At 34.5% G+C, this 24576-nt stretch overlaps 2 protein-coding genes across 4 annotated transcripts; one reads left to right on the top strand and one right to left on the bottom strand.

Moving 5' to 3' along the window:
* Positions 1–9920: 9920 nt before the first annotated feature.
* LOC102582673 (uncharacterized) lies at positions 9921–14876 on the top strand. 3 transcript variants are annotated; one of them, XR_001474752.1, is made up of 5 exons: positions 9921–10756; positions 12242–12394; positions 12486–12691; positions 12768–14440; positions 14525–14614. XR_001474752.1 is itself a non-coding variant. In XM_006357542.2 (4 exons), the coding sequence occupies exons 1-4, from the start codon at positions 10265–10267 to the stop codon at positions 14730–14732; spliced, it is 1059 nt and encodes a 352-aa protein (XP_006357604.1). In that variant the 5' UTR covers positions 9923–10264; the 3' UTR covers positions 14733–14876. The 3 variants fall into 3 exon arrangements, 1 of the variants encoding a protein (XP_006357604.1); XR_001474753.1 differs by having other exon boundaries at positions 12768–14406; positions 14525–14606; XM_006357542.2 differs by lacking the exon at positions 12768–14440 and having other exon boundaries at positions 9923–10756; positions 14525–14876.
* A 123-nt stretch (positions 14877–14999) lies between these two features.
* LOC107057654 (protein DETOXIFICATION 29-like) lies at positions 15000–23724 on the bottom strand. The gene is made up of 8 exons (XM_006357544.2): positions 23328–23724; positions 23040–23235; positions 22618–22963; positions 18544–18630; positions 16040–16096; positions 15545–15902; positions 15379–15465; positions 15000–15301 (listed from the first exon to the last, which is right to left on the bottom strand). Exons 1-8 carry the CDS (start codon positions 23652–23654, stop codon positions 15221–15223), a joined length of 1539 nt encoding a protein of 512 aa, XP_006357606.1. The 5' UTR covers positions 23655–23724; the 3' UTR covers positions 15000–15220.
* Between the last annotated feature and the right edge of the window lie 852 nt (positions 23725–24576).

Genomic DNA, 24576 nt, shown 5'->3' on the forward strand with positions numbered 1-24576 from the left:
TTTGGCCTGTATCAAGACTTAAATCTTCATACCCAGTTGAAAGCGAGCTCAATTTGGTATAAATTTTTATCTCTTATACATGTGTGGCTAAAAACTCCAATTCTTGGGGTGTGATTTAGCGAATATGGGTTAAGATAATTGTTGGGTCTTGCTTGATGATAGTTTAATCGTAGTTTAATTGTGATTTCGTTTAGTAGTTGTGGATGATTTTAATGAATTTGTAGTTGCAAATACCAGTTTATTTATGTGTTTTCGGCTTGCTCGAGAGTGAGGTCGTAAAACTAAGACCACTAGATTGATGGCCAGTGTGGGTGGATCGACTTGAGGTTCAGCTCGAGAGAGTGAACCTTAGTCCCATATCCACACACTCAACTTGAGAGAGTGAGTGGGTTAAGGCGTAGGCTGGTCTTCATGCGGCAAAATGGGTGTCCGAGAGGAACGCATTTGAAACGGGGTAAGTTGCTCGAGAGAGAGCTTATCCCCCTTAAAGTCTAGCCTAGTCACAATTATTCTATGAATCTTCTATCGAAAGCATGTACCCAATAATCTAGCTTAACCCGTATTCCCGTCACATCCCAAGGATCCCCTCTCATTACGTAGAAATCCTTGTTTATTTTGTTGTTTTTACTTACTAATGACAAAACCCCCCCATTGTTAATTGACACTCTTGTGTCCCTCTTTAATTTACAATGTTTTTAAATCGTTAATGTCTTTAGCTACGACTAGTTAGAACTAAATTTTATTTTCTATTAATTCTCAAAACCACTCTCTTGGGAACGATCCCAACCCTTGGTTGGGTTACTAAACTATTGTACGATCGTAGACACTTGCATCAGAAGTTGTGTCTTGATTACGCAAACATCACGGGATGACCTCGAACAACTCTCCGTGAAGGCATGATCTGAAATATACGCACAAGCACGAATTAGAAAGAAACTTTATAGAGTTAAACTCTATCGCACGAAAAGAGTATGAGAGAAGTGAGATAGTTCCTAAATGTCGCAGAGATGTGGCGCGCTTCACACCGATAACTAAGAATCTACAGACAAGACTTCATAGACACCCTAGGACTCTTGAACTCTGTACTCTGATACCAAGTTTGTCACACCCCGAGCCTATACTCTGGACACGACTGGCACTCGAGAACCATTGTTGCCCAAGCGAACCCTTGGCCTGGCTTAACCCTTAGCGGAAGACTTACTCAATAATAAAAGAGCCTCAAAAGCAAACTTTACTCAATGTCTCAAATAAAACTCAGAATAGTTTAAGGAAACATTCGACTGGCCCCAAGGGAAACTCAAGTCTAGAACATCAACATTTGAAAATGAAAAAAACATGAACTACTGTCTATCTATCTATGAAGCTTCTACTAACTGAAATGGACGTCGGGATAAGACTCACGACATCCTAAAAACAAAACTGAAATGATAACATAAATGAGGGATCCTCCGAAAGCAGAGAGGCTCACCAAACAGCTCTGGAACTACAACTGGTATCAACGAATCACATGTTGATGACCTCGATTTCCTGTATCTGCATCATTAAACGATGCAGACCAAATGGCATCAGTACATTGAATGTACGATCATTCAAAGGGAAAACTGAACATAACATCAAAGCTTGAACTTTGGAAGGATGGAAACTTACTTACTTCGACTCTACTCAATTCATGGATATTCAACTCAATGCAGTATAAGAACAACAATAAAGATGCAGTTTATATAAAGCATTTAAACAGTAGATAACAACTCAATGTATTCAAATACAATAATAACTCAATTTGTATGTAAAAATACAAAATAACTATGTTTGGGAGATTCTCTAATGGACAACCATCACTATGTGCTACGTGATGATACATCGTCTTGCCCACGTTGCCAGAACTATCCTATACCTTACCGGGGTATAGGACTACTCACTAAGTGGATCCACTAAGCTATGCTTAAAAAGCAATAAGGAATCATCTATAAAGTATAGCCCTTTCTACCCACATTGACTACATAGTTTATGGGGCCTGTGAGTTGTTTGAACTCTCCATCATATCGGTGCTCAATAATACTCCCAAAATATAACTTCGCTCAAATGTTTTTTAAAAAAAATTGCCTCATCCTCAACTTTGAGATTATTACTCAAAAGATTTCTCTTAAAAGAGATTGTACTCAAAACTACTCATGAACTCTTTTGGAAATCGGTGTTTCCTCTCATCTTAAATGTAAAAACATTTACTCTTGAGAATACTTAGTTCCCATATATTCATTTTGAAAAATGAAACTTAACTTTCCTCATCCTCAAACTCAAGTACTCAAGTCTTAAAACAAGTTTAAAAATGACTGTAAAAGACTTCTCAAAATGGCTCGGAAGAACTCTCAAGACTTAACTCTTAACTCTACCTTGAATTTGAATTATGAATTCAAGGTTATGATTCATGTTATGAATGATTTCTCGATGCTTAGATGTAGTTTAGAGTGTGGACATCAAGTAGAAAATATAGGTACGATTCGAGGGAACTCACACGGAAAGAAGAACAGAAGAGTAGGGACATGGCGACCCTGGCGCACTGAGTGGCGTGGGGCGCCAGCCACTGAACTACTGAAAATGGGTTGGGGCACACTGAGTGGTGCGACGCCCCAGACCCCAAACTATAGAAAATGATTTGAGGAGCACTGAGTGGCGCCGCGCCCCACCATGTACCCAGATTTTTGACGACTCTTCTTGCTTCGAAATCACATCTAACTCCTCTAGAATCGAACGATTCCCCTCAAACTCTTATGGATTCTTACACCAAACATAACTACAACTAAATTCACCCTAAATTACTCAAGAACAATACTCCAACACAAGGTTGTCACGACCCAAGGGTACACCCTAGAAGTAATGGTGTACTTGACCCTGAAGGGGTCTCATACATGCCCTTAGCATATCATGACATAAGATAATAGAAAAGTACGAAAAATTTATAACTTTATCCATACAATCGAAGTCTTTCATAAAAGCAAGCGAAAGTCTTACTACACTATGTCTCAAACCATCTAATACAACTTTGAATACTTTTGGGTCACAACCCATACAATAGTCTCATGACTTGAAAATAATAGACATAAAGGAAATAGTGGCTTTGTCCTCGAAGCTATGAAGACTCACCAAATATTCAACTCCTTGCTCCTTAGAAACCTATCCTCAAGAACATAACTCAAATCATTGAACCCTACATTTGATGAGAATGTAGGCAAGAGTATGTGTTAATACAAAAGTACTAAATATGATAGCTAGCATAACATTATAAGAACATAACATAAGGGTTAGTTAATATAAGCCATACCATAATCATAAGAATTACTTCATGAAACATAAACTATAAGCATAAGAGACAATATCATAATCATAAGCAAAGTCTCCAACATAGGCATCATATAAACATTAGTCAACCATTAGTCCTTCATATCATAAGAGAACTACTTCTCAAGTAACCTCAAAGCATACTTGTGCAAGGCATGGATAATACCCCATAATCCCATCCAATCTAAGTATCCCTTTTGGTCATCCCAAACATAGTCCATATACATAGTCAAGTCTTGGACTTTCATAAGTAGCTTTAAGTAATACTTGTGCAATGTATGAGTAAGACCACATAATCCTACTCCCACTAAGTACCACCTTAGGCCATCATACATACTTACCATCTTAGGATCTTATCCTTAACTTACTTCTCATAACCAAGAGAATCTCTCACCTTTAGTCAATCATATCATGGAAGGCAACTATTGCAACAATCCATCAAAACATACATCATATAAGAGCAACACTTCTTAGGTAACCTTAAGTCATACTTGTGCAATGCATAGATGAGACCCCATAATCCCATCCATACTAAGTACTTATTTAGGTCATCATACTCATGCTTTTTCATTAGGGACTAGTCCCTCTTTGAAAGCATTGGAACACTAGGAGGAACTTCATTAAACATATCTTAGTTCCTCATTAAGTTAAACCCTATGAGATACTACATTAAGTATATCTTAGTTCATCATTATTTTGAACTCTAGGAGATGTTTCCTCAAGCATAATCTTAGTCCATTAGGTTTGAACTCTAGGAGATGCTTCTTTAAGCATAATCTTAGTTCATTACTAATCTTGTTGTAGTTGGGATATAGCCTTAACCGACATGAGAACATATGAGCTATCACATGATCCCTCTCGATGTTACCCACACCGTCAAGGGTTGGTCCACTTGTCTAAGGTAGAACCGGTTTGTTAGCTTAGTTGGATCCACTAGCTAACTTTCCTATATGGCACGTAGTTATGGGATACGAAGATTATTACTAGAAACCCAAAATTCCACTAGGTGAAGGCTTCCATCTCATGAGACATACTTTGGGAAATCCGGACTCTACTAGGTGAGAATTTCCATTTTGGAAGCCCAAACTCAACTAGGTGGGAACCTCTATCTCATTTCAATATCCATTCGGTGTTAGGCCTAAATCTCATAAGATAATTATTAAGTTTCTACTTTGACTCAAGTTTCATGGAAGGATGTCCTTGACAATCAATCCAAGTTAATTTATTAAAATACCTCTTTATACCATGCGTCAGCAACTATCACCATCCATGACCTATGTATGAAGGCTCTTTAGCCTTATGTTCCATTAGGTGAGAAAAGTCTTTCAACCCTAGAACCATTACTATGTGAGAACACCTTTCATGTTAAGTTCATTATGAGTTCATGAGAATAACCTTTCAATCAGCCCACAACAACAACCTAATCATTGACACTTCACTCTCAAAGTGTACACATAATATTTACATAAATTCTACAAGAACATGCATACATTCATAATATAGATCATATTAACTTTACCTTCATAACCCTAGAAGTCAACATTTATGACTACAAGTCTTACTCTCAAAGTTTTACCTCTTTCAATCATCAACCAAATCTAGATCACAAGACATTCTAGTCACAAGCTTTATCTTTAATCAATTCTAGTCATATCTCATTATAAAGATTCAATCTCATGCATTACTAGTCATGATCCATCATCTATACTTTAATCTAATTCAATTCATGTTTACATGCTTCTATTCTTGATCAATTACTACTCATAACATCAATTCTAGAAGATCATCACTAAGTCTTCAATTTCACCTTTCATGGCATAGACCCACAAGATATCAATTTCATCAATTAGACTAGGGTTAACCATAGAAAACATGTAATATCATCATAATATCATGAATCAATACTAAAAAAATCATAAACAAGTACTATCCACTCAGTTGGAATCATACTCAACACTACCCATAATATAGAAAGAAACCTTAGCTAGAATTGGGGGTTTGTCTTCACAATTGGGGAAAATCTAGGGGGCTCTATGGATGGAAGAATCCATAGATGAATAAGCTATCATACCTTGATTCAAAGCCCTCAAAAAAGCTTGCAACAATGGAGGAATTTGACCTAGCTTTCTTCTCTTCTTTTTCTTCTTCACTTTCTAGAGAGAGAATTTCTTGGAGGGAATTTAGGTTCTTTTGATGAGTTGAAAATAATGTCTAGGATCAATGTATTTAGGGGTCTATTAGGTTTATATAGGTGGTCTAATTACTAATAAAACGACACCACTTGACCCCTAACTAATAATGAATTAACCCCTAAGTCCCTAACTTAGAACGACTAAGCCTCAAAACTGCCTCACCCACGAGACCCGACCCACGGATCGTGGGTGGGTCTACGGACCGTACTGGTCCTTCGTGGGTAGTGGCCTGCAACTCTAAAAAAGGGGCCTTGACCCAAAATCCCTTCCCACGGGGCGTGGGTCCACCTACGGGGAGTGAATCCCATCCGTAGGTGGCCCTTTTTGTGCAGCTTTTAGGGGCTGTTTTGGGGTCCTCCTCAGGACCCCTTGGTTGGTCCTTGGGGAGTCGTACCTCGACATTTAACCCCTAAATCCCTCATTCTAAGTACGGAAAGTCATTTTACGATTCTAACCCTCACGTCAAACTCTAAAACCCTTAAGTAAAGATAAAAACGAATATAGAGTTTAATATATGATTCATTAGAATGATTTTAAACAATACACAATAATAACTAACTTCATATTCATATGAAAGATACTAATAGAATTTATTTATTTTTAAAAAAAAGAAGCTTTTAAGTCAAAAAGAAAAGTCAAACTTAAATGACTTTTTAAGTCAAAAAATAAAAAGTAGGGGGAGACCTACTTTTGGTTTTTTGACTTATTTAAAGTCATTTTAAACCTATTTTAAGTCATTTTTGACCTTGCCAAACACTTGCTAACTTATTTTAAGTTATTTTATATTTGCCAAACACTTTAAGAAGTCAAAAATTGACTTAAATTTTAAGTCAATCCAAACACCTCTTTATCAATACATTTTGTATCAAACCACAAATTCGAGGGATACAAATCCTCCCTCTAAAACTGAGCACCCCACCAACATCAAGAATGACATCTTGAGTCTTCCCGGACACCACCTTATTTTCTGAGCTTATTCAAGTCTTCATCCTCGAACTGCTTAATATTAATTTCCTCTATGAAAGTGAACCTAACCTCAATACTAACTTACACCCCACCCTTCACTTAATGTTGATTCACCCCTGACTTCAACAATGATTGTGTATGGTACTTCATAATAACTCTAACAACCAAAAAACGATAATGATTTAATATGCAAATTTCTCTTAAAAGCAAAGAGCCAGTACCAATCACTCAGCTATATATACATATGGAACTATTTATTTTTAAAAAAAAAGTAATTTTACCACTAGACAATGTCTAGCGACCTTTTATTAAATATAATAAATATAAATAGGGATAAGTACAAGCAGGGGGGGTTAGGACTTACCTTGTTAATCCTAATGAAGTACCTAACTTCTGCTATCTAACAAGGATAAAGAAAATAAGAGCTCACAGAGTTTGTAGTACACTCCATGATAATTTACAAATGAGGATGCTTAACTAATGTAAAAATATGCCAATCAATAAGAAAATTGAGTTATCAGCCTCAAATTTTCTATTACAAAAGCATGAAATAAAAACGATTGATTGCCCATCAAAAGTAACTTGAAGTATTTTTCTCTTGTCTTCTTCTTTAAACCTATCCAACAACACTTGATAATTCATTCCTTCTTTATGGATTTATTGGATCTTGTTGAACCTATTGATACTGTCAAATGGTTCTGCTATGCCTGTCGCGTCGGTAGGTGCCTTGGAACGAACTCCTCAGTCATTTTACTGTCCCAACTATGTTGCCTTCCATGTGTCTTCTTTTTGCTTTTGTTGCTTCTACTTATTTGTTGCCTAGGTGATATATGCCCTTCCGTAGCCACTCTATCAAAGCATATGTCCAACATATTGTCTTCCTTATCTTCATCAAGAGAATCCTCGCCCAAATCAATTGTATTTTGACACTAAGGCCCTTGACACATTCTTCTTTGCAATCACACATTTAGGCACAAATATGAGAGCTTCTGGACTTAATTTGCTATTCAAAGCAGGTGATGAGACATGTTTTTCTTAGATCAAATCGTTGTCATTCTCTGTTAACCTTACTTACTTTTCAGTAGTCTTTTTTTTAATTTTTTTTTTTTGGACCAGTGGTCCTTTTATATCACTTCAAATAAAATATGAGGGGTTTAGAAGCCCAAAATACATCACTAATCTGATATCCCAAATTAGGAAATAAAGCCACTACGTCTAAGACAAAGTACACATTTCCCCCAAAAAAGAAGAAGTTATCCTTTCCTATTCCTTCGTAGTTGAACTCCGCCGCATTCATGTTCCTAGCTCCCATCTCTCTTTCTTTGCTCGTGCTTCGGTTCTGGGATTTTCAACATCCATGGAGTAGGGGAAATTCTGTTAGCTCACAAAGGTAAGACAAATATTAATTACACCCCTTTCCTGCTTCTGCTGACTCCCTTTTTCATTTTGTAGTTGTGATTCCAGTGAAGGTGTTTAATAATCATGACCGACTTTTTGCTGCGATGTTCGAACATAATAGGTCTCTTGAGGCATTACTAATATCTTTCCTCCTCCAGTCACACCCTTTTCACTACATGGAGAATTGTTTTGACTAGTCGGGGAAAGGGTCCGACTACTATAGTTGAATTTTTATGTGCAACCAGTGTCCAGTTTTTAGTTGTATTCTCGTTTTCAACTTGCAAAACATGTTGCCCAGAATTTTCAGTATCTTCAACATCAGATGTATCCATTAGTTTTTGTCTCGAATCCATTAATTTTTGCCCTAAACCAACTCGCGGCGCATCAACCCCAACTCTTGGTGTCCCCCTGCGTTTTTAGTTGCATTAGACATCAAATTCAGCCCAACTTTTTTTGATTGCACTTCATTAGTAGCAGTCTGTTGGTTATTGCAATCACATTTGTTTTTAGTAGTTTTTGAACACCAATATTACTTGTATCAACATCCATTAAGTCCGCATGATTTTGCTCAGAAATGGCAGCAACCAATTGTTGATCTAAAAAAGTAGCTTTACTTTGATCGACATCTACAATCTTTCTTTTTTCATTTAGTATTTCTCTCGCATCACCTTGATACTTTTCACTATCGATAGTACCTTTTAAAGCAACTTCAATGATATCATCAATTTGTTTGTTATTTTGATTTCTTTTCGAGATCAAATGACAACTATTTTCATCATGACCTTGCTTACAATAATTGCAATACAAAGGTAGATTATCATATACAATCTCCTGAAAAACCTCAATCAACTTACCAAATTTTCCATCTACAAATTGCAACCTTATACGATTTGGAAGCTCTTCCATTAGATCAAGTATAACCTTGACCCTAGCCGTGCTAGGACTTGACTTAAGTAGCTTCATTTATAGCTATTGGTTTCCCAACTGCCGATGCTATAGATAGCAGAGACTTCTTTGCAAATAAATCTGGAGATAAGTTCAGTAAAGAAATCCAAGCTACATCTAGTGTCGTTTCCTCCTTAGGATTATATCCAATGGATCATGGAAACCCTACATTGGTGCTCCTTTCCATTGTAGAAAAGATAATTAACTGAGCGAGATAAAGCTAGTACATAATCTTCATATTGATCAAACCTCAACAAAATTTGTCTTGGAGCAAGTAAGCCAATTAAACAATTGCCCTTGGTACCAGGTTGTTTCGGTAAATTTGACCTTAATACCTTCAAATCTGGAGCACTATGGGATAATTTAAATACCAATACTTGATGCAATCCCTCTTCGATCATAAAGTCTTGCCTTTCCTCCATTGAAAACGTGATAATAGATTCTCCATGAATTATTTCAATTGATTTTATGATTGTTTTTTAGTTAATTAGGGCAGTTTGTTTAGGATTTAGAGTATTTAAATTGAAAATGATGGCGTATGTGGTGGTGGGGCAGGCTGGACAACTTCGAAAGGAGGCCGTCTAACGGCCGTAGCAGCCATGAGAGCTGCGCAGCTGCTGCCTATGAAGGAGCCACCAGAAGAAAATCCTAGGTCAATTTTGTGGTACCTCGTTTTCTTGTGAGTCAATTCAAAATTATTATTTCTCTTTACATATGGAACCATTCATTTCACTTAACAAGCAAAACAAATAAATCAATAAATTACTGCCATCACCACTACTGCACTTACCCACCTTCATCAGAGAAATCACCAACTTAACTGTCACCAAATTCCTATAGTAATAAAATCACTTCAATTTTTTTTAAAAGGGTCAGAAAATGAAGTGATGTGATAGAGAGAGTGTGTGTAATGGATGTGAAGTGGGAGGAAAAAAATAAATATCAATAAATTCGTGACTGAATTTAATAAAATTTAAAAATCTTGATTAGTCTTAACATGAATTGGTAATAGTATATACTAACATGTTTATTCCGAAGCTAGAAACTAAACTTCTGGATTAGTCTTTGAGGGTTCATCGTGTTTCATTCTCTGCCGTCGATGGTGTTTTCTCCGCCACATCGACGGCGGAGAATGGTGGGTCATCCGTGAAAGCAGAAAAGGCTGACGCCGTGACAAAACAATTCTTAGACCCAATTGCATTCACTGCCACACGGCTCTTGTTATAGTGATGGGCCACGTCTCCATTTTCTTGCACCCATTAATACCCAGACAATTTCTCACTATTTACAACTAACTTAGCATCACAAAACCGCAAACGGATGGTCTTTTTCGTCATTTCATCACTGATATGCTAAAATATCTACTCTTCCCAGTTTGAAATTCCAACTCTGTTTTCCTCTTTCACTCATTTGAGTACTCATCGGAGATGGCGGTAGTAGTCGGAAACATAGCACTATTGCTTGACGGAACTCACTTGACCACTCCACGTGCCGTAGTCTTACCAGATCGGAAAACGAGGGATGTTCTGTTGAACTTTTTTGTGAAGAAAGACCCATGTCAGAATCAGAGCATGTATGCTTCTAGTGGGTTTGAAAATGAAAGAGAAAGAGTCAATCCGAAAGTGGGTTTTCGGGGTAAAGCGAATTCGAAAGTGGGTGCGGTTGATTATGAGAATTCAAGTGATGATGAGAATGGAAATGGTGTTGAAGATGAAGGAGAAGGTGGTGGAGGAGGAGAAGAGTTCGATTGGGAGAAAGAAATGAAGAGGAGAGTTAAGGAGCTAGAGGAAATGAAGGAATTGGAGAAAAAAGCTGAGGAATTGCAGAATCGTGTTGATGAGGAGTATGGTGAAGAAGGTGAAATCAGTGAAGAAACTGAGAAGGAGAAACGTGAAAGAGTTCGAAGGGAGCTCGAAAAGGTGATGCCTTTATCATTGCCTGTATTATTATTGATGTTATAACAATCCATGCCTTATTTATTTATAATTATAGAGTTCGGGCTAGTTTGTGCACACCACCAATCATAGCTTTCGTACCTGTTACTTCTCGCCCATCTAGATTTAGGCAGACGAGAAGATGAACCAAAGGAACTTGAAACTTGCATCCATATTATGCTTTATATCTTCGCAGTATAATTACTTGGTTTACGTGTTAGCTCTTGGAGATAAATAGCTGATGCACCTAGCTATGATAGGATCAACATGGCCTTTTCTGGTGTACACTTTCATCTATGTTTAACTAACTGCTGTTATAGCATCACTTTTGAAACTGTACTCAGGTTGAATTTTGGATTTGGTGACTGTTAAGTACTCCTTTCGTCCCAAAATTAGTTTCACTGTAGCTCATTTCACACCCATTAAGAAATATAATATAATAAAAGAAGGTATAGTTTACTAAGTCAACCCTATTTATTAGATATTTCTTGATAATTGAGGACTATTAATGAGTAGTTCTTTACTACAAGGGTGTAGTTGGAAAAACATACTATTTTTTATCTTGAATTCCTAAGGTGAGATGTATTGGAAAAAATATTTGTGCTAAAGTGACGCTTATTCTGGAATGGATGGAATAGTAATTTCATTTTGAATTGTGGTAGCCGCTAGTTGGTGAGCAAATGAAAGGAAACTATCGTGGGTAATTTCATTTTGTAGTGCATCAATGGCTAAAACCTATTTTCCACTAGTTGGAAATGGTTTTCTTATTTGAATAATATGAGTATTTGCAAGCAAGACACCCTCGAAGAGCTGTAGTGACAGTAGAAATATGCTGCAAATATCCTCAAAACTGTTATTGCATATATTTCTTTTGCATGCTTCATAAAATACTTTAGGGGTCGTTTGGTAGAGTGCATAAAAATAATGCTAAATAGAGTGCATTAGTAATGCTTGTTTTAGTTATGCTTGCATTAATTATACATAGATGATTTCTTATGCATTGTTTGGTTTGGTGTATTAATAATAGCATACATTGCATAAAATATTTATTACAAAGATACCCTTCACAATTATGGTTGAAAAGATGTAAAAAAGATTTTAAGGGGCAATGAGGTCTTTAACCATTCTAGTGCATGCACTATAACCCTACATTACTAATACCTAGAAATCCATGATATTAGTAATATACACATTTATACACAATAGAGTGTAAAACTAATGCAAGCATTAGTTATAAATAGCATGAAAAAGTGTACCAAACAAGGTACCCCTAATACACAGGTTTAATGCATGCATTATTTTTGCTAATACGCTCTACCAAAAGACTTGCTTTATGCGGTGAAACTTTATTGTGATGAGTTAGTAAGGGTGAAAATATTTTCCAAATTACTTGGCTAAAAATTGGTCTGATGAAAAATTTCAGATCCTTTAGTCTCAAAATCATCGTTTTAACTCTGGTTTGAAATTTAGGTGGCAAAGGAGCAATCGGAACGCAGAAAAACTGCTCAATTAATGTTCGATTTGGGCCAGAAGGCTTATGGGAAGGGCATGTATGGACGTGCAATAGAGTTCCTTGAAGGTGCTCTTACCATCATTCCTAGACCAACCTTGTTTGGTGGAGAGGTTAGTGGCAAGCTACTTCCTGAGTAGCCACATACAAAATGTGCTAATTTTTTTTTCTAAGACTAATTGCATTTGCAAATTGAACTTTCAGATACAAATATGGCTTGCTATGGCTTATGAAGCTAATAACCGCCATTCAGACTGCATTGATTTGTATAAGCAACTAGAAAGGAAACATCCCAGTGTCAGCATCCGACGTCAAGCTGCAGAGCTTCGTTATATATTGCAAGCACCTAAGTTGAAGATATCTCAAGAAGAAATGGTTACTATACCACTTATTGGTTCTAGCTATGATAGGTAAGTCCCATTCATCTAATATTATATTGCGTATGTTAGCTAAATAAAACAGTACCAATTACTTGCTTCTATGCAGTGGGCATGATATGCAAGTGCGTGGGGCAATCAATATGTTACATTAGTGGTTCGTCGTTTTAATACGATAATGAATTGATCATAAAGTTACTAGCTGGCATCAATATAATTGTAACAGTAATTTAATTAAAGTTCTTTACCCAAGAATGTGACTTTAGTGGTAAATGAAGTGGGTGTGAACTTTGAAAACCATGGTTCAACTTCCAGCAGAAACGAAAACATCTAGGTAATTTCTTCTGATCTGCTGAAGCCTTGATAAGCATTGGGCGAAGTTATCTGATACCTGTATGTAATGGTTGGAGGTAGTACAGGTATGTGGTGAAACAGTCCAGCGAAATTGACTATTACACCACTGTTATTTTTGTGCTACTTTTAGCATCCATGGATTATTGGAAAATTTTGTAATATATGCCTCCATGATATCTATTGGTTAAAGCATAGATGTAGCAGGAAAGTTGAACAATTGAAATTATCTTTTGCTTTTGGGGTAAGTAAAATAAATTATATTTACCAATTGGAATATTGCAACACAAAGTCAAAAAGCACTTGAAACTAATTGAAGCTGAGCAAAATGGCTCCAGCATCAGTTGTAAGCTACTCTTCCACTGGTCCATGCACTCCTCTATCTATAGTACATCAACAACCTATGTTGCTCGGACTCTTCAAAAATACTGCCGCCCCCATGTCGGATCCTCCAAAAATGCACTAGTTTTGGAGGATCTGACTTGTACCTGTCAAAAGTTTTGAAGAGTTTGAGCAACATAGTTCAACAACAGCATACCTGGTAACATCTGACAGGTGGGGGTTGAGTGTACATAGACCTTCTTCCTACCTTGTGGAGGTGGAGAGACTATATCCGAAAGACCCTCGACTCAAGCAATGCATATCAAAGTAGTTTGATTTATTTTTTTCCAAAAGTAAAGAAGGCATAGCAAATAATAGGGAAAGCCTTACATAACATTTAACAACAGCAAAATACTGCGATAATTGATGCACAAAAACAACAGGTAGAATCAGGAATCAGAGGACAAGAAAGGAGCTACGAGAATAATGCTAAACTATCTTATAGTCCATATAGTAGATTCTACTAGAATAGAAGTTCAAGCTTTCCATCTTCTTTGCTAGTTTAGCCGTCAAGGTTCCCCTAAAGACAACTTCTTGGATAATCATCCTGACTATTGCTCCCACAGTCCTCTGCTTTCCCTGGAAGATTCTCATATTCCACTCTTGCCAAACATAGTATAATGAACGAGCCATTGCCATTCTATACACTTCAGCAGCTGAACTCTTTCCCTTGCAATTTACTGCTGTCCACTGCACCTTTTCCTGCCAAAGCAGCATTTGCCTCTGTATCCCCTGCTATTGAAGAATATTACTCCATAAATTAGCAGATATACTCACATTCAAAGAAAAGGTGAGAGATACTTCCATTTGCAGCTACACAAGGGACAATACAGGTTATCAACAACACTCCAGTGAGCTAGTCTGTCTCTAGTGTAGAGACTTCAATGGGCAGCCAGCCTCAGCATAAAGATCCATTTTGGGGTACCTTGGGTCAGACACACTAGTCTTCTCCCTGACTCCCTGTCATCCTCACAACCTTGCCTCTCAGCTTCACATAGATCTTTCTGATAGAAAAGGTTTGCATTTTGAACAGGTTATTAGCTTTTTAAGGTACTCATGCTTCCTGAGGCTGAGTGATTCCAAGCATTGTTGAAGATCAGCACTAATTTCCCTTCCTTTTTTTATTTTGTGTAGTTATGCTGGATCATGGACTGACAAAAAGAAGGACCAAGATGAAAGACAAAGTCGGTCTACAACAAATCAGCTTCCATCGAGCAGGGACTGGGTGGGAGACTTTCTGGTCTGGAAGCCCCCAGTTGGTTTGGAGAAAAGCCAATCATTCTGGGCAATTTTAACAATATGGATAGCCTTGGTTGGAGCTGCACTCTTTTTACAAAAATGAAGCATATACATACATGTAAAGATGTTTGTCGTTTAGCTTTCTATTCTTTATTGGTAAGTATAGGCTAATGTGTATTACCATTCTAAGTTCCTGTTGTATATTTCTACCCTTGTTTAATATAATTAGCAAATATCAATTCTGCTATTCTCTGCATTTTGCATTTGTTTACACTCATTTCTTGGACAACGTCTGAGAGTGAAAGCAAGTATCCATTGTGTCAATTCAGGCAAGAAACTAGTTGATTCTTTTTGGCAGAGATACTGTAAATATGTAGAGAACATTCTCGATTTGTGTATGTCATCCTTGTGCAGACAGCGTTGAAGAGAGGAATTTACTCATCTTATTCATATCTCAACCAACACATGTCCCGGATAAGCTTGATATACAAATGCAAACTACGTATTAAAATTGCTCTCTCTCTCTCACACACACACAGCTTTTGTGGCATCCAAACTAAACAAACAGTATGATATCGATCTCGTCTGCAGTCAGTTAGTTAGGTTTTCACCATTTTCGTTGACCTTTGAGTCTCCTCCCCATAGTTTTATCCTGTCTCCGGCAAGGGAAGCCTGTATTGCAATCAAGTTACAATTAGAAGTGATAACTAACCTACATTCAAGAATTTGATTCTTGATGTAAGTCTTACCTCCTTGTTCCAATTAGTTCGAAGTATCATCATGATCAACACACCAGTTTGAACAGTCGTACCTGCAAGCATCCCATACCAAATTCCCTACAAAATCATGAAAAAACATGTATTAAATAATATAATGTCTTGCAAAATAATCAAGTGAAGACAGAGAAAATTGTACCTTAACACCAGTGTCAAAGAGGAAGCCAAGTATGAGACCTATTGGAATACCAAACAAATAGTAACAAACTATGTTCACATATGCAACATAAGCTTGCCATCCTGCACCAATAGCCACCCCTGAAAGAGTAGGTTGAAGACTGCTAACAACAATGGTGGCAGCTAAGATAGGAGAGAGCTCATACACAACATGTTGGACTTGTTCATTGTTTGAAAACAATAGAGGGTACCAACTCCGACAAACAAGAAGCACCATTGCCAGGAACATCCCAAATAAAAGAGAAGTGATGGAGGCTACCATTACTGAGAATTTCGCGCTTCTTGGATGTCCTGCTCCTAGTTCATTTGACACCCTTACGCTGTACATAAACATAATCACACAAAGTTGTGTAGATAAGAAACCTCTAGTGAAACGCTAGTCCATAACCCAACAAATAAAGTATATTACATAGTTCAAGGATTGACGACTTGCATGCTTTCTCTTATATAAGATTACCTTATTGCAGCATTAAATCCAAGTGCAACCATGAATGTCCAGCCTTGGATATTCATACTACAATCAAATGATGATATCATTGTTAAAAAATGAAAGATAATACTTAACTTTTATACACTGATAACGTAAACAATTTGTATGTATTAAGTCACCTAAAAATAACTATAGGTGACGTTATTGCCCAAGTGATTTTTCAATAATATATAGCCTAACGTAATATATTGCACTTAAGTCATAATTTTAGTTCACACTCGTATAATAATTTTTTCAACAATGTTTATACATTCGGTATATATATATATAAGTTTATACAATATTATATAGTTACTGTTTAACGATGTATTAATCGTGTATAAATTGTGTATAAGAGGTGTATGTGGATACTTCTATTCTATTATATGAAATTATACAAAAATTAAATTTCCTCTCCTACAAACTTCAACCCACGAAAATCACCAAATTACTTTTAACTTTTAACCATAACTTCAAATGACATCCTTTACGAACCTCAATCATTAATTTATCAAAAATTTCAATAAATTATAAAATATATTTGTGAGTTTTCAAGCTTTTATAACCCAACAACAGAGTTTTTAGTTTTTCACTTTAATTCACCCATCAAAATTTAAATTTATGATGATAAACATGAATATCACTCTCAATCAATTTGTAATTATAAAAAATGGAAATTATAATCACAAAGTAAGAAATTACTGCTTTTTTCCTAAATATTTCAAAATATATACAAAATGAACTAAAAAAAAAGGTAATATACGAAAATATGGGTTCATTTTTTTTATTATTACAACGGGTCAAGTGGTATAGCGCATAAAAGTATCTTTATAACTCTTATAAGTTATAATGATCTGTTAAAAGTTTTTTCTTTTCTTTAAGAATGTATTTTCTTCTGGTTTTCCACCTGATGTCGAAATCCGTATTAGGGCCATCACTATCCAGATTCACACAAAAAATCTCATCATGTTAATTTGAAAGAAAAAACGTTCCTAATAAAAATGACTCTATATCTAATAGAGCTGAAACTCTTAATAAAAAATAAATTACTTACCCTATATCACATCCTTATTGCTACTTGAAAATACATAATGAGCATGCACACACCACATATAAATAAGGCCAAACACATATGTAAACCCTTAAACTTGTCCCTAAATTTCATTTTGAAACATCAACTCAATCTTGTTCCATTTTAACTCTTCAACTCCAATTTTTATGTTTCATTTAGGCATTTCTAAGTGATGTGGCAGAGTGTGCATCACACTTTCTCTTAGAGAGTGAAAGACCAAAAAAAGTATTTTTTAAAAAAATAATAAAAAATTAGCCCTTCAACTCTATTTTTTTATTTACCATTTAAACACAAATATTAATTTTATGATTTCTTTATTTCTATATATGCTCTACAACTGCAATTTTACATTTTAAAAATCGGCGTTCATCCGTTAGTTATTGTAAAAAATTAAAATTGACGGATGATTATTGATTTTTTTTTTAAAAGTAGCAATTTCTTTTAGAGGGTTTCCTTGTATTTGTGCGTGAAAAATAACCGACGAAGGTGCATCGATTTTCTTTCTTAAGAAAATCAATGACAACCTAATGAAATCTATCGAGTTTCAACATTTTTTATAGTGTTATTAATTAGCAATGAACATGTAATTTTTTTTACTTGTATTTAGTTGAATGAAAAATTAGAAAGCTGATATTTGAGTTAGTCCAAATAAACTAGATATGAAAAAAGATATGTGGTGTTATTTAATTTAATTAACTATTTTAAAAAGAAAACCAACACACTTTCGTCGATTATTGTTTCACACAATAATGTACAAAAACTCTAGAAAAAAATATTTAAAAAAAAATTGATGTTCATCCATTATTTTATTTTATTTTTTTAAAAAAAAGATGTGACGTTGATTTTTAAAATGAAAAAGTGAAAATGAAGAACATAAATAAAAAAAAATGAAGAAATCATAAATTTAGTATTTTCTATTTAAATGGTACTATATAAAATAGAGGTAAAGGATTTAAATGGAACAATGCTAAGTTATCATGTCAAAATGAATATTGGGGGCAAGTTAGAGGAATTGTGTATGTGTTTTTAATTGGCTTTTGTGCCATATCATGGAGTGTGAAGTACACACATCCCACATTGTTGATTCTTTGGAAAGAAGTGCATAAATGGAACATAAAAATTGGAGTTGAAGGGTTAAAATGAAACAAGGTTGAGTTGGAGTGTCAAAATGAAATTTAGGGACAAGTTTAAGAGTCTGCATATGCGTTTGACCTATAAATAATATATAAAATTAACAGTTGTACTTTTCGTTAAATATATACGATCGAGTTAGGGTATCCTACTTATTACTATGGTCAATCAATACTTAAATTAAATATATAGAAAAAGATGTTATCAGATAATCAGAAGCCTAAAGATTCGTGCCAAATTAAATAAATGATGTCAGTATCACATTAATTAAAAAAAATAGTGAACTGACCAGATAGAAATTGCATCGACGGCCACTTCAGCATTCTTGAGATATCCAGCCACGAGAATTAGTGCCATGAAGTACCATATCTCTAAGCTGCAATATTAAATCATGATATTTATATCTTCATTAATTACTTATCATACAAGTTGCCAGGTAAGGCACATTTTATGGAAAGCGACTTGTGATGACCCATTAGAGGCGGAGTCAGAATTAAGAGTTTTTGAATTCTAAATTTTAGCATAGAAGATTGATAGTGGGTTCGAACCCACAACACTAGTGTGAAAGACATTTCTATTCTACTATCACTGAGTTGTCAATCAATTATTAAGAGGTTCACAAGTTAATATACATATATATTTATTTAATTTTTTAATACAAATACAGAGTCTACGAAAAAGCTAGTGAGTTCGTCTGAACCCATAAACCCCCACCTAGCTCCGCCTCTGTAACCTATGGCAAATCGGTGAATATGAGAGAGATAATACTATAAGCCATAGTTTTGCGAAACATATATGAATTATCTTTATTAAAATCACATTTAATCTAGAATCTTCATTGCCAAAATAAAATTAGTCAAATCAGACGATTGTTTATTCTTTTTTCTGCACAAGAATTTCGAAACCCAAAATAGGTTTTGAGATGCACAATACTCTGCACAAATGGTGCCGAAATTCAAGAAGATTTTTCTCTTTTTTCCATTGAAGAAATAACTTAATCAGTAAAAAATAATAGAAGAGAAATAAACAAAACTTATTGCAAATAAAAGTAGTTTCCATTTTAACTACCTATTGTTATGTCTATCGACCTAAACAATTACTCTCCTTATACTAAAACATATTTATTCTCAATTAAAAACAAAAGCGTAAAGCTAACTCAACAATGAGGTATGTTTTTGATATAAAAGAAGTAATAGTTTTGATATAGGTATATAAAAATAAAATGAATAGAAGGATTAAAAACACCCCTGCTCATGACGTAAATTATTGATTTTGTTTTCGAACTATTGATAGTCTTAAAAACACTCATCTACTTGACTAACTAAACTTAAATACACCTCTGATCTGTCACACGACATAACAAGTAGTCTTCAAACTCTTGTAGGAGCATGAGATTCTTAATAAAAGCAAAGAAGAGTGTTGAAAACACCCCTAAACTTGACGAAAAATATTTAGGGATGTATTCCACTCATATTGCGAGATCGGGATATATTTAAGTTATTGATCTCTTCATGTTTAAACTGCCTATTGTTATGTCTATCGACTTAAACTAATACTCTTTCTTATATTAAAACACATCTCAATACAGAGTTGGTCCAAAAAAATTATTCTCAATTAAAAACAGAAGCGTATGTTTTTGATATAAATGAAGGAATAGTTTAGATAGGTATATAAAATAAAATAAAAGAGAAAGGATTGAAAACACCCATGATCTTGATGTAAATTATTAATTTTGACCTCGAATTATTGACAGTCTTAAAAACATCCATCTATTTGATTAACTAAACTTAGATACACCTCTGATCTGTCACATGACATAACAAGTGGTCTTCAAACTCTTGTAGGAGCATGACACTCTTAATAAAAGCAAAGAGAAGTGTTGAAAACATTGTACTCCTAAACTTGACGAAAATATTTAGGAATGCATTTCACTCATGTTGCGAGATCGGAATATATTTAAGTTCAGTTAATCAAGTAAATTAGTATTTTAATGGCTGCCAATAATTTGAGAATGAAAATAATAATTCACGCCGAATTTAGGAGTATTTTCAATACTTCTGTTTTAAAATAATAAATAGTTCTGATGTAAAACTCGTAAAATGATAAAATAATTTAAATGTTTTATTACAATCAACTTTTTTTTTTTTTTCAATCAGTGCAGCAGCGTCATTTACTTGGCCATTGAATAGCGATATTAAAATTGTGGATCTAGTGTACTATTACAGAACATGTGCATACTTTATTTTTAAGTCAATAAATTGTTTCGTCTTTCTTCACATCACCCAATGTTCACTCTCACATTAATAATTAACGAATTAATGTTTGAGTCTAGTGAAACATATAATTGAAGATACATTATTGATAGCATAGTACTTTACTCATTCATTTTTTCTTTTTATAGTTGTCCCTAATTACTTATTCATTTTGATAAATTAAATTTTTCTTTTTTTATTATATCCTCAATTAATTACTTTTAAAAAGGTAAAATTTCTTGAAAAATTGAAGTTTTTAATTCATTCACTTCATAATTAGTAGGAGTAAAATGATAAACTTACTATATCAATCATTATTTTCTTAATAAGTGTGTCACTTTAAAAGTGGACAAATAATTAGAGAAATATGATATCGGACTCGGCTCCCCTCCAGTAGAAGAAGTATCCAGTTTGTCCAGTGGAGCTTTCATCTACCGACATCTGTCCCATAATGATCTTAAGGTAAAAAATAATGCGATAAAAATAACCTCTTAAACCATGGTTAAGTTTACTAAAACTTTTTGGCTTACTATCAATTTCTCAACATAGTAAATGAATCTGAGAATGCGGCTGAAAAATTTCTGCTAATTACACAGATCCGAAAATTTTGGTGCAGGATTTTTCTTTCGCTGGGAAAAAGATTTTCTTACCAGGGATGATATTTGTTCAAGAGAGAAAGCTTCTATGTATATTGCCTAATATCAACAATTGCTGTACAAATTTGTTGCTCAATAATAGTGTGGTTCAGTTTTTTCATTTTTGCTATTTGAAAAAGAACAGGGGAACATGATAATTATGAACATATTTACTAAATATTTTTTTTTCTTGCTTAACTAAAAAAAACAGGAATGTTATCATTATGAACAGGGAAAGAAAATTACACCGTTTATATACGGTTAAACCTTTATGTATGTTTAGTAAATGTTAAATCTCTGTAACCTTTTTATTTGTTTACTTTTTATATTTCAAACACAAAGAAGAAAAAGAAGTTGAATATATGAAGAAATATGGGGAGAGTTACTAAATAATATGAAAAGAATGGAACATTTAATTTGAAAGAGGTTGGATTTAGGGGTGGAAATTAATTTAATTTGTAGATTTACACAGTAAAATTTAAAATTATTTTAATTTTTGTCGTCGGATAAAGAAAACGGAACAGTGATTTAGCAAGATTCTCTTCTATATACATGTTGTCAATATGGAAAAGAAATAAATTATAAAAATACTTTCACGGAACCATGATTTAACCATGATTTAAGAGGTTAATTTGATTAACTAATTATTGACCTTTAAATTATTAAATGACAGATGTCAGTAGATTAAAGACCCACTGAACAACTGGATAGAGTGGATACTCATTGTACTGGAGGGGAGCCTAGTTCTATGATATCAATCTACTTGAAAGTTTGTGTTACGTGTCATTATTCATAATGAGACAAGACACGAAATTAAACCTATTTCTACAAAAAAAAGAAGAAATTAAGCATATCTAAATTATGATGAAAATGATTGAATATCTACTTGGAGAGAAAATAATAGTAATTGAATATCTGATCTACTATATATTCTATATATATTCTAGTACTTCCTCCGTTTCACAAAGAATGATCTGGTTTGATTTGACACGAAGTTTAAGAAAATAAAGAAGACTTTTGAATCTTGTGATCCTAAATTAAAGTTATGTCAAATGTACAAAATTATCCTTTAATCTTGTGACCTTAAACATATAACGTGGAAAGCTGAAAGCAAAATGTTACCAAAAAAAGAAAGAGGTCATTCATTTCTAAATAGACTAAAAAGGAAATTAGGAGGTCATTTTTTTTGAAACGGAGAGAATAGTTTATATGTATTTTAGTTTGGGATGCAAAAATGAATAAGCATCAGTTTGCATATATTGTGTTTTAACTAATAGATATTATTATTTTTATCAGGTATAATATAATTAATGAGAAAGTAAATAATACAAAAAACTAAGTTTAAAGGAAACATAAAATCCCGATATGTTATGTGTGCACGTAGTTGATAATTTCATTATATGCATATAGCTACTGATGTGATTGAGCCGCCTGGGAATGAATAGTGCAATAATTAATTTAAACCAAGAAACTCACCAGAGCATCACAGCAGACGCAAAAGATAATTTAACGAATTCCCAAAGATTTTGAAAAGCCTTTATAGAAAATCCAGACCAAGCTTCTCCACAAGCACCACTGAATATGTACACCAACTTAGCCACCACTACGAACCACCACGAACCGTTCAGCACAACCGCGGCACCCACCAATCCCCACCCTAACTTGAACATAAATAGCCAACTAAACAAAGTGTGTCCGATAAGTCCAACTGCCGCTATGCCGGCCATCACCATGATCTTGCTCTGAGCTTGCAAGAATATTTGTATCGGAAAGTTTAGTGCATACGCGAATAATTGTGGAATCATCCACACAGCAAATGTACCTGTATAGACGAATTCAGAATATAGAGTCAGTTAAGTTGAATGAATGAATAGAATCTGTCTTAGATTCGCCTATACCTGCCCATTTCGATATATCTGACGTTTGACCGATGAGTCTGAGAAGTGACGTGGCAAAAATATAAGGCAACATTAGAATTAGTGATGTTGCGGTGAGGATTATCCAAGATCGTTGCATATAAGTTCCTAGCATGTCTAGTTGTTTTGCTCCAAATGCTTGTCCACATAGTGTCTCCAATGCACTTCCCATTCCCAACTGTAATCACAATAAGCAAATCCCTAAATTGGTCGAGTTCAAGTAAATTTAGAACTAATAGTTATTATATCAGAAAGTCTTTCTACACGTACCATGATGCCAAAAGAAAAACCAGCGATGACAGAGTTTTCAATGGAGACAGCAGCAAGTTGAATGGTACCAACATGACCAGCAAATACTTGAGTTATGGCACCAATTGAGTATTGGCAAATGGAAGTGAAAATGGCTGGAGCAGCAAGGTACCATAGTTTTTTCGATTCTGCTGAAAACTCTCGAACTAAATCTTTAACTCCATGGATTACTTCGATATCATATGAATCTGGTTTGAATGAAGAATTATTAGTAAAAGAACCATTTGAGTGATTGTTCACTCTTGATGTTAGAAGTGGTACCACACTATCATTCTCCATCGTTGCCATATATTATTTGTGTGTTCACTCTAGGTGTTAGAATTTAGAAATGGCAATCGTTGCCATGTACTAATAAATGATAGGGCGGGGGTTACTCAAGAAATTTTATTACTATATGAGTCACATCACCAATATTTTTGATAAGTGGATTCATGGTCCCAAAAGATTATTTTTAAATAATACTCCTCTGTTCATTTTTATTTAGCGCATTTAGACATGACGAAAAATAATAATTGACATGTTAAGAATTCATCACCAACTTAATTATTTACTTAAGATAAGTCAAGAGAAATCTAGAATAATCCAGAATTGTAGAGAATTGAAGGAAGATCTCTAGAATGAGTATTCTAGAGAGAAAAGTTTAGAATTGTTCTAGAATTGATAGTTCTAGAAAAAAAGATAGTTAAGAATATTTTACAAGAGAGTAGTATATATCTGTCTAGATTCTTCCATCACCTCCTATAAATAGAGATGGTTCATTTGATATGTAACTAAGCAAGAAACAAAGTAAGAAAGCAAGAAAAAAAGTAAGAGAGAAAACAAGAGTGAGTGCTAAGTCAAGAATGTTGCTGAAGCAAGCAACAAGTTATCAAGATTGTAAGGCCGAAGCGAATTTTTACTTTGATATAATAAAATTCAAGTTATGAGAAATCAATAGTGCCCGTCGTCTCCAAAAAAAAAAATATCCAACATGACATGACTATTTTATAACATTATTTCTATTAATAAATGTTTAGTATTAAATTTTAAAAATGATTTACGTAGAAATGACAATTGGGGTAGGTAGGGCAGGGCAGGGCAGCGCAGGACACGCTGTTAATGGAGCAGAACATGAGAAGATTTGGGGATTAGGTGGGGCGGGGTAAAATTTAAATAGGGCAGGGTAGGTGATGGATGGGTTTGTGGAAAAATATAGAGAAAATTTAGAAAA

This window comes from Solanum tuberosum, unplaced genomic scaffold, assembly GCF_000226075.1.
Source record: "Solanum tuberosum cultivar DM 1-3 516 R44 unplaced genomic scaffold, SolTub_3.0 scf00248, whole genome shotgun sequence".
Taxonomy (NCBI): Eukaryota; Viridiplantae; Streptophyta; class Magnoliopsida; order Solanales; family Solanaceae; genus Solanum; species Solanum tuberosum.